Genomic DNA, 10,345 nt, shown 5'->3' with positions numbered 1-10,345 from the left:
ATTTTATTTTCCTGGGCTCCAAGATCACTGCAGATGGGGACTGCAGCGATCTTGGAGCCCAGGAAAATAAAATCTGTCACTGCCTCCATTTCTTCCCCATCTATTTGCCAGGAAGTTAGAGGACTGGATGCCATGATCTTAGTTTTCTTAATGTTGAGTTTCAAGCCAACTTTTGTGCTCTCCTCCTTCACCCGCATCAAGAGGCTCTTTAGTTCCTCTTCACTTTCTGCCATTAGAGTGGTTTCACTGCATATCTGAGGTTGTTGATATTTCTCCCAGCAATCTTAACTCCAACTGGTGATACCTCTAGCCCTGACTTTCTCATGATGTGCTCTGCATATAAGTTAAATAGGCAGGGTGACAGTATACAGCCTTGCCAAACTTCTTTCTCAATTTTGAACCAATCAGAGGTTCCATCTATAGTTCTCACTGTTGCTTCTTGACCCGCATATAGGTTTCTCAAGAGACAAATAAGATGGTCTGGTACTCCCATCTCTTTAAGAACTTGCCACAATTTGTTGTGATCCACACAATCAAAGGCTTTAGCATAGTCAATGAAGCAGAAGTAGATGTTTTTCTGGAACTCCCTAGCTTTCTCCATGATTCAGCGTATGTTGGCAATTTGATCTCTAGTTCCTCTCCCTCTTCGAAATCCTGCCTGTACTTCTGGTAGTTCTCGGTCCACGTACTGCTGGAGCCTAGCTTGTAGGATTTTGAGCATCACTTTGCTAGCATGTGAAATGAGTGCAATGGTGCGGTAGTTGAACATTCTTTGGCATTGCCCTTCTTTGGGATTGGAATGTAAACTGACCTTTTCCAATCCTGTGGCCACTGTTGAGTTTTCCAAATTTGCTGGCATGTTGAGTGTAGTACTTTTACTGCATCGTCTTTTAGGATTTTGAATACCTCAGCTGGAATACTGTCACCTCCACTAGCTTTGACTGTATAGAGCTTCTCCATCTTTGGCTGTAGAGCACATAGTCAATCTGATTTCTGTGTTGACCGTCTGGTGATGTCCATGTGTAGATTCATCTCTTGGGTTTTTGGAAAGGAGTGTTTGCTATGACCATCGTATTCTCTTGACAAAATTCTACCAGCCTGTGCCCTGCTTCATTTTGTACTCCAAGGCCAAACTTGCCTGTTATTCCAGTTATCTTTTGGCTTCCTACTTTAACATTCCAATCCTTCATGATGATGAGGACATCATTTTTTGGTGTTAATTCTAGAAGGTGTTGTAGGCCTTCATAGAACTGGTCAACTTCAGCCTCTTCAGTACCAGTGGTTGGGACATAGACTTGGACTATTGTGATGTTGAATGGTTTTCCTTGGTTCGAACTGAGACCATTCTGTCATTTTGGAGGTTGTATCCCAGTACTGCTTTTCCTACTCTTTTATTGACTATGAAGGCTACTGCATTTCTTCTGAGGCATTCTTTCCTGCAGTAGTATACCTGATGGTCATCTGAATTAAATTCACCCATTCCTGTCCATTTTAGTTTACTGATTCCTAAGATGTCGATGTTCAGTTTTGTAATCTCTTGTTTGACCACATCCAGCTTGCTTTGATTCATGGATCTTACATTCCAGGTTCCTGTGGAGTATAGATCTTTGCAGCATTGGACTTTCCTTTCACCATCAGATACATCTGCAATTGAGTGTCCTTTCGGCTTTGACCCAGTTGCTTCATTCTTTCTGGTGCTACTAGTACTAGCCCTCTGCTCTTCCCCAGTAACATATTGGACACCTTCCGACCTGAGAGGCTCATATTCCAGCATCATATCTTTTTGCCTTTTGGTACTGTCCATGGGGTTTTCATGTCAAGGATACTGGAGTGGGTTGCCATTTCCTTCTCCAGTGGATCATTTTTTGTCAATGTGATCTGGAGCATAGGGTTGGCAAACAGGAAGCAGTGCCTCAGTTTTTTGTAGTGGCCATTTTATGTTCTATACATTTAGAGCAGAGCTGCATGCTGTATGAGCCACTGAGTATGTAGCTTTGTCTTTTAGCTAATGATCTGTATTTTGATTCCAGTAAATGACCTTGATTTGATTTCCTGAAGTATATTGATATGGTTTGCTTCCTATTCTCATTCCTTTGTAAGTCACTTATTGGTTTTTCAGGGTCTCTCCATATCCAGCACACTGTGATGTCAGCAATTCGGCTCAGCTATAGGGAGAACATGCAGATTGACTGGGATGGGCATGGAACACTTGTGATGAAGGTATGGTTCCTTCTTCCATTCATAACTTACTTAGATGGTTTATCTAAGAAATGTTCCTTATGGTATGCTGGATATTCCAGGTTTTCTTTTTGGTGCAACAGCACATTAAAGCAGAGCCCTTTATCTTTTCTTGAAATGTAAATGTTTGCATTTCAGGACTGCTTTGGTCTCATTTAATTTCCATGTTTTGATGGTTGTATACTGTCAGGAACTCTGCAGCTTGAACCCAGTCTGAGACCTGGCTTGGTGAGCAACTGGGTCTATGAATGTTTATATCCTGCAGCTCTAGTTCAAAGAGAATAGTGTTGTTTAGTAACTACCCCTGAAATAGCATGCCTCTGGACTGGTGAGGCTTGGTATGAATAAGTCTCCTTCTGCCAAGGCCTGGTCAATTGAATGTGACCTATTGTAGCTCAGACTTTTCACATTTAACAGCCTATTCCTGCACATAATTATTTGAACAAAGTTTGTCCTAATTTTGCTTTCAGATAATTTGGCATGGGATCACAACCTGTCTATGCTCCTAACAGGAAGTCCTCTTGAATTCAGTTGGACTTTCTTCCAAGCAAATACGGATAAGGCAGAGTTCTTAGGGCAAAAGTGCATTCAGTGCTTAGTGCATTCAGTGCTTAGTTGCATGTAGTTTAGCACTGCCATTTTTTTGTTTCATAAAATGCAACTGTAGAGGCAATAACCTAAAATCAGAAAACTAGTACCATGTGTGCTTGTGCGATTAACACTTTCTTACAGCAAACCATTGTTTCTCCATTGGAATGCAAAGTGACCAAATATGCCACATTTCACCATGCTTCCTGAATGCACACATGTAGGCCAGAGCCATCACACACACTCTCTCACAGACCAAGTCTCTCACATAGTTCCATTCAATTCTCTCTCCTTTCTCACTTCCTCAGACCCATCTCTTTTTTCTGCTGCTTTTTCTCCCCTTTCTGTATCCTTCTCTGTCTTTCTCTCTTGGTGACTACCCTTTCATTTCTCTGCCGCCCCCCGCCCCCACACACACCTCAGCATGCCTCTCCTGGCCTCTCCTTGGTCTTTGAAAAGATTAATGGCTGCATTGTGCATGTGTGAGAAGACTACATGGGGAAGAAAGGGTTAGCCCTTTCCTAATTCCATATTTCCCCCTCCCCAAAAGCACCCCCCCCCGTTACACACTATGCTGTTTTATTGTTTGAAGTGTTGAATGTTCCCCAGTCTGTTTTCTGTTGAGAAACTTTTTTGCTACCACATCCTTTCTAAGTTTACTTGGAAGTACAAACAGTGAATTCAGATTAGTTTAATTGATCACAAGTTGTGGACATTCATGGTGTCAGGATCTGGGCTGCTCTGGTGGCCAGAACAAGAGCAACTACCACCATATTTGCATGATCAGCCCCAGGTCCAGCTAGGAGGCCTGGAAGAAGAGCTGTATAAGAGCAAGCTCTTCCCTCCAGAACTGCAGTCAGCAATGAAAGTCCTCCTGTTTGCTGTAGTGATCAGAGGTTATAGATGAAGTCAAGAGTGTACAGTGATATGCAGGACATTGTTGATAGATTATTTCATGCTCCTGAGGAATAATGTGGCCTGAAATCTTGCTACCTCTGCTTCAGGAGTCAGTGGGAGATGGATTGTGGTGTCTACCTTCATACTACTACCTAATTTCCAGTGGACACAATTGTGCCTTACTGTTTGGCATTATTTTTTGGGTAAAGAACATTAAACTAGCTAGAGCTTGTATTAAGGAAAAAACCCTTCTTATTCAAAGATCGTTTAATACTCAGATCACTTGACACATTTGTTGCACCATAACAGTTAAGACAAAATGAGTTTGCTTTCTTGTACTTACAACACGTCAGTGGGTCATGAACATTCTTTTAAAATATCATGCATGATCAATGTTGTAACTAACTTTTCCCTATATTCCTTTTTTAGTTTGGTTTAACCATACTCTAGACCATGTCATCCCAGATAATGTCTTCCTGTTTTCTACTTGAAAATGTTTACCACAGTTATGATACTAAAAGCTATAGTATTAAATAGTATATATTTCCTGCTTTAATCCTTTCCATACTCAGGAAATCATTTTTTAAAAAATCATTGTGTTCCTTTCCATCTGTTCATTAAACACCAACCTATTGTTGCTTTTGGAGCACTCAGAAATAATCTGACACACACAGAACGAGCTGATTTGCCAAACATTTTAGATAATTGGGGGAAGTGATTCATTGCCAGTGATCAGAGCAGACAGTTTTATAAATGCAGCACTGTCTAAGCCTTCCTGCTATGTTCCTGGAACACGGCATTTTTTGCCTTGTTCTGTGGCCTTATCTGTAATGGGAATCCACTCTCTGGTCATCATCCATTATTTTCAACAAATACCTTGGAAGATGGAGATTATATGTTTTGGCACTTTTGGAAAATCCCAGTGTAATTATGAAAGTACTTCATTTTGGCAATATTAATTATGCAGTATTTTAGAAGCTTCTGTGCTTCTTTCCCACAAACTAAGGAACTTGAGAGCTGTAATATAATGCTAAAATATTAAGGCTCTCATTGAAATCAGTAAGATTTGCAAGTGCTTAATTTAATACTCAGGAGTAAATTCTTCTCAGTGTTTAAATGAGCCTACTCCAAGGTAAGAGGACATTGGATGGTAGCTTAACTGAATGAAGTAAAAAGGTCCCATTGAATTGGAGCCTAACAGTGCAAATCTGATTCATGACAAATTCCATTGTATCCTACTGACTCAATGAAATTTACTCTTAGGTAATTTTCCGTAGAATTACATTATAAGTGTATATTTTTAGAACCATGGTGCATATATAGGACATGGAGCTCTTGGGGAACAAGATGGTCCCCTTGAGAGAAAGGTGACTGACCTAAGGAAGCTGAGAGAAGTCAAGTAGGCAAACTTTGGGGGATGCTGTAGGGTTGTCCTCCCTTGCAGGTAGCTGTAAAATACTAGAACTTGCAATGGCAGTGACATTTATTAGTGGATTCAGGACAGCCAAATTTGGTACTACTTTACACAATATTTTAAATATAGAATTTGCTAGTACATGCCTGGGCAGTTTTAAAAGGCATTAAGCAAATTAATAAAGGATAGTTTTATCAACAAATACTAGCCATAGTGGCAAAATGGAATCTCAAGTAGAAACATAGAAATAAAGCAAATCAGAAGGGGCCTTCCAGGCCATCTAGTCTTACCCCTGGATCTAGCTGGCTCTGCTCATGTAATACCCAACATGTGGTTGTCCAATCTTTCCTTCATCATCCTCCCTGATGGGGCCTCTAACACCTCCCTTGGAAGTACATTCCATATCCTAGGGGTCCTAACTGTCAGGAAATACTTTCTGAATCCAACCTGAAGCCTGGTTCCTTGACCTTTGCCCCATTGGAATGTGTCCTACCCTCCTTTGCAGGGAAGAACAAGACACGGCCCTCCTTCACATGACATCACCTCACATACCTGTATGTTGCCAACAAATCCCCTCTGAGTCTCCTCTTCTCTAGGTTGAAAAGACCCAGTTTCCTCAATCTTTTCTCATATGTTATCCCTCCCAACTCGGCTACCATTCTTGTGACCCTGTGCTGAACTGATCCTATCCTAGTTATGTCTCTCCTATAATGTGGAGCCCAGAACTGGACACAGTACTCTGTGGGTGCAACAGAGTTGTGTAGAGTAGTGTCAACTCCTCTCTAGATCTGGAAGCCACACTTCAGGCTATACATCCAAGGGTGGTGTTCGCCTTCTTAACTGCCGCATCACACTGCTGGCTCATGTTCAGCCTGATGCCAACAGTACTCTAAGATCCCTTTCACAAGTGTTCTCCAGCCACTTGTCCCCCATCCTGTACCTGTGACACCTATTCCTGTGTCTCAAAGTGCAAGGCCTTACACTTATCCACACTGAATGCCATCCTCTGGTTCCTTGACTGCTTCCACAGCCTTTCCAGATCTTTCTGGATCTGGATCACCTGCTCCTCAGTTGTGGTCACTGCCCCTACTTTGGTATTATCCTCGAATTTAGTCAGCAGACTGGTTTGTACCCTCCTCCAGGTCACTAATAAAAAGATTGAACAGAATCGGTCCCAGAACTGAGCCCTGGGGGACTCCACTCGTCACTGGCTGCCATCCTAATGATTCCCCACTGATAGTCACACTTTGCTTTTGGTCCATCAGCCATGCCCTAATCCAACTGATGATGCATCAATCATCATCAATAGTTGATGGTGCTCAATTATTTCTCAACCAGGAAATCATGGGGCACTTTGTCAAAGGCCTTGCTGAAATCCAGGTAAACCACATCCACCACATCCCCTCTGTCTAGCCACCTCGAGACCTTGTCATAGAATTCCATGAAGTTCATCTGGCAGGAACTGTTTTTATGGAATCCATGCTGCATGGCTGCCAACACCTCATCCCTCTCTAGGGTTTCTAGAATTTTCCCTATTATGAGACTTTCCATCATCTTGCCCAGAATTGGACGTAAAGCTAACTGGTCTGTAGTTCCCCATATCCTCTCTGCTATCTTTTTTGAAGATAGCAATCACTGATGCCACCCTCCAATCCTCTGGAGCTTCACTCATTTTCCACGAGCCCCCAGAACATAAGCCAACAAACGAGAGAGTACCTCTGCCAATTCTCGATGTACCCTTGGGTGTAGTCCATCAGGGCCCAGCACCTTTGTAACATCCAGGGTCTTGAGGAGCTGCTTAACTTCTAGAGAGGTGACTCCAATCTGTGCCCCTATAACCCCAACCTCATATAGTTCCCCAAGTAGATCTCTCCCAACCCTCTTTGGGGAGAACACAGAAACAAAATAATTTAACATCTGTGCCTGCTCCATTACATCAGTTACCAGATCCCCTCCCTCCCTCCCTCCCTCCCTCCCTCCCTCCCTCCCTTTTAAGTTGTCCCACTGCCTGTCTCCCTTTCCTCTTCCTATTTACATGAAGGTAGCAGCCCTTTTTGTTGCCCTTGACATATTTGGAAATCTCAACTCATAATCAGTCTTAGCCTTGTGAAGTATCCTGCATCATGCTGCCTCTTCCTGGTAAACCCTTTAGTCCACTTGCCCCAGTGTCCATTTCCTGTGAAGGTCTCTTTTCCTTCTAATCCCTCTTACCACCTCTTTTTGCATCCATGGTGGCACCCTCTTACACCTTCCCACTTTGCTAATCTGTGGTATCATTAAGGCTTGTACATCCAACTCCTCCCTTTTTAGAGCCATCCACCCCTCCTGAACTCCCTTGCCTTCCTGTACCCTATCTCAGGAGACGTCCTCCAGTCTGGCCTTCAATTGACCGAAGCTGGCTCTCGTATAGTTCCAACTCCTAGTACTTAACTTGATGCATATACCCACTCTCCAATCGCAAAGCATAGGGCAGAGTGATCACTTGCATCCAGAGGTGCCCTAATCTGCACACTAGATCCACCCTGTTGGTCAAAACCAAGTCTTGAATGTTCCCCCACCCCTTGTTGCCTCTCAGACCCTCTGGGTGAAAAAAAAACCTCTCCCTCCATAGCTCCTAGAAAGCAATGGGACCTGGCTGCCACTGCTGAGTGCATCTTCCAACTAATATTAGGGAAATATAGATGTTTAGAATCACTATGCCTCTGAGTATCAATTGCTGAGGGACAAACAGTAAGAGAGTGCACTTTGCTTATGCAAAATATTTTATCCCACATTTTAAAACATTATTTTCCTCCATGCATTGCTTGTGTGCTTTACAGAAATAAGTAGCTGGGAACTATTTGAAGCAGGATTCTGGATTATATGGACCTTGGCTGTCTTCTGTTCTCCAGAGAGTTCATCCGTCAACAGTTGAAACCAACATTTACAAAGCTGCTTAGTCTCAGTATGAGCTGGTTTAAGCTTTGCACATATTTTCATATCAGAATAATCTTTTTACAGCACAGTGTGTGTGCTTCATATTCATTATTTCAGTATTTTAAACTGATCTGAAAGCTAGGCCAGCATTTTTATTCCCTTATTGGAGATGTGGGACTGTGGCTGAGAAAATTGTAATTTGCTGAAGACTGCCCAGTGAGAGCAGTCTTAAGCTACGCTTTTAAGTAACTAATGTAGCACTTTTAACAGCTATTTTGCTATGAAGCAGTAGAAGAGTATGAATAGTGACCTTCTTCCTTCAACCAAGATTTCTGATACTTTTCTATGTGGTGGGGCACATATGGAATGCTTATGGGGCAAGTGCTTGGCCTGTATCTGCCATCATGTCAGTTTCACAGGCTTTAAATATGATAAGCATGAGAGCAGTAACTGTGATTTAATCAAATAACAGCAAAATACATTTCAGCTGCTGCTGCTGCTCCATTATAAGGATACTGTTGTGAGCTAAATCTTTCCCTCCTTCCTTCAGTTACCAAAGACCCAAGGCAATCCTTTGAAAAACAGTTCTTTAATTGTAACTTCACAGGTGACAGAAGACTTTAAGTAGCATTTACTAAAGCTAGAAGCAGAAGTCTCTGTTCATGCAAAAAGTTGAATCCAAATTGGAAAATTCCCCAGGGTCCCTCCCCTTGAGTAAGGCTGCTGGCTCCACCCTCAGTGGCACCCTCACTGTTGGAGTGCAAGATGGCAAGAGTGACAGAGCCCCTCCAGCTGATCAGCTCATTTCTCCTGATACCTACTTACTGGACTGAGGTTCCCCACCTGCTCCCCCTCCCCTCCTGAAACCACTCCAGTCTCTACCAAAAAAGAATGACATTCATGCTCAGTGTGAGAAACTTCACTCAACAGCCTTGGAGGAGTTTCAGAGGGTTCAGTCTACAATTGCTCCTGCCCCTTCTCCTCCTGTTCAAGATCTGATGATGACTCCCACTGCACAACCTGCAGTGACCAAGAAACTGGCCCATCCACATGCTTCTGGCACAGCCCTATGTCCCATGCCCCCCATGCCCCATCCTAGGCCCAGAAGGCGGCACAGCAATGGCTGATTTTGACTGGGGAGGTTTGGAGGCTGGGATACCATTTTGTATCTGCATATGTCAGGGCCTCAGCCTCTCAGCACACCATGTTTCCCTTCGAGGCTCAGCTGCAACCATGTAGGGAAGGGAGGGGGGTTTGGAGAAGCAGCTGGCAGTTTTCTCCACACCTGCTGCAAAGGGGTAGGGTGGGGCTTGGCCCTTGGGGTTTCAGCTCAAAGGCTACAGAAACTCAGAGCTGGGACTCCAAATTATTTTATGACCTCCCAGACAATGTTGAGACGTGTCAGGCAATCTTGGTTAGCAGAACCAGGATAATGTACACTTGGATCCACATAGAAGATGCCACACTCAGACCTCAGCAGTTTATTGGCTGAACCCTCAGGTATCCCTCTGACAGAGGCAAATACAACAGCATTGCTGGATGGCCAGCATACAGAACCAGCTACAAGCTTTCAGAGTATATTCAGAGGTTTTTTTTAAATAAGTTGTGGGTCTTGTCCACAGTTTCAAGGCAGTGATGAGAATCTGAATGGGTGAGAAGGTGAGATCCATGGGGAAAAATACAGAAACATTGAGAAATTATTACAGGCATCATGACCCATTGAAGGTTTGAGTAACTGATAACAAACAAAACAATCAGGAGTTATAGAAATCTAGTAGGTTTAAAATGCTGTGGTTTTTGCAATCAGAGATACAACATTCCTTAAGGCAAACCATGAGCTGGCCAGGCATTTTTACATAGCAAAGTAAGCACTGTTGCGGGTAGGAGCTTGTCTGACTCTGCAAGAAAATGCATGAATACTGGAGCCCACAGGACTGCCTGCTTTTCCCAGGTGTGTGGAGCTGGGCAAAAAGTTCTAGTCCCTTTGAATGGAGAAGAGCAAAGGCACTGCTGCCAGATTTTATATTGAAGGACACGCAAAAGCATATCTTTATATCTGAGGATTTATTTGGACTTTCCCAACAGAAGGCATAGGATTGTGCCTTTAATTGCTCTTTTGGGGTGTGACTCTCACCCCCAAGGGGATACAGCACCACACAGATAGGTGTCTGTTTATTTCATGCCAATCTCTGGACATTTTCACTGAATACTCCCTTCCTCAGGAGCTTCTTGCACTAAATAGAACTTGTGTTTATGTTTTTGTTGTTGAGTGTTTTGACTGAGAAGGGGTGG

The 10,345-nt window shown here is 43.1% G+C and overlaps 1 protein-coding gene across 1 annotated transcript in view; it reads left to right on the top strand.

The window, feature by feature from the left end:
* The window catches only part of LOC123017098 (von Willebrand factor-like), a 251,520-nt gene that overhangs the window by 60,406 nt on the left and 180,769 nt on the right, over positions 1–10,345 (top strand). The window contains exon 12 of the mRNA XM_044418233.1: positions 2,120–2,220. Coding sequence (XP_044274168.1) covers positions 2,120–2,220 — 101 coding nt within the window. The remainder of the gene's footprint in view (positions 1–2,119; positions 2,221–10,345) is intronic.

The sequence above is a fragment of the Varanus komodoensis genome, unplaced genomic scaffold (genome assembly GCF_004798865.1).
Source record: "Varanus komodoensis strain SLA01 unplaced genomic scaffold, ASM479886v1 scaffold9, whole genome shotgun sequence".
NCBI lineage: Eukaryota > Metazoa > Chordata > Lepidosauria > Squamata > Varanidae > Varanus > Varanus komodoensis.
This window is presented reverse-complemented; position numbering and strand designations above follow the sequence as displayed.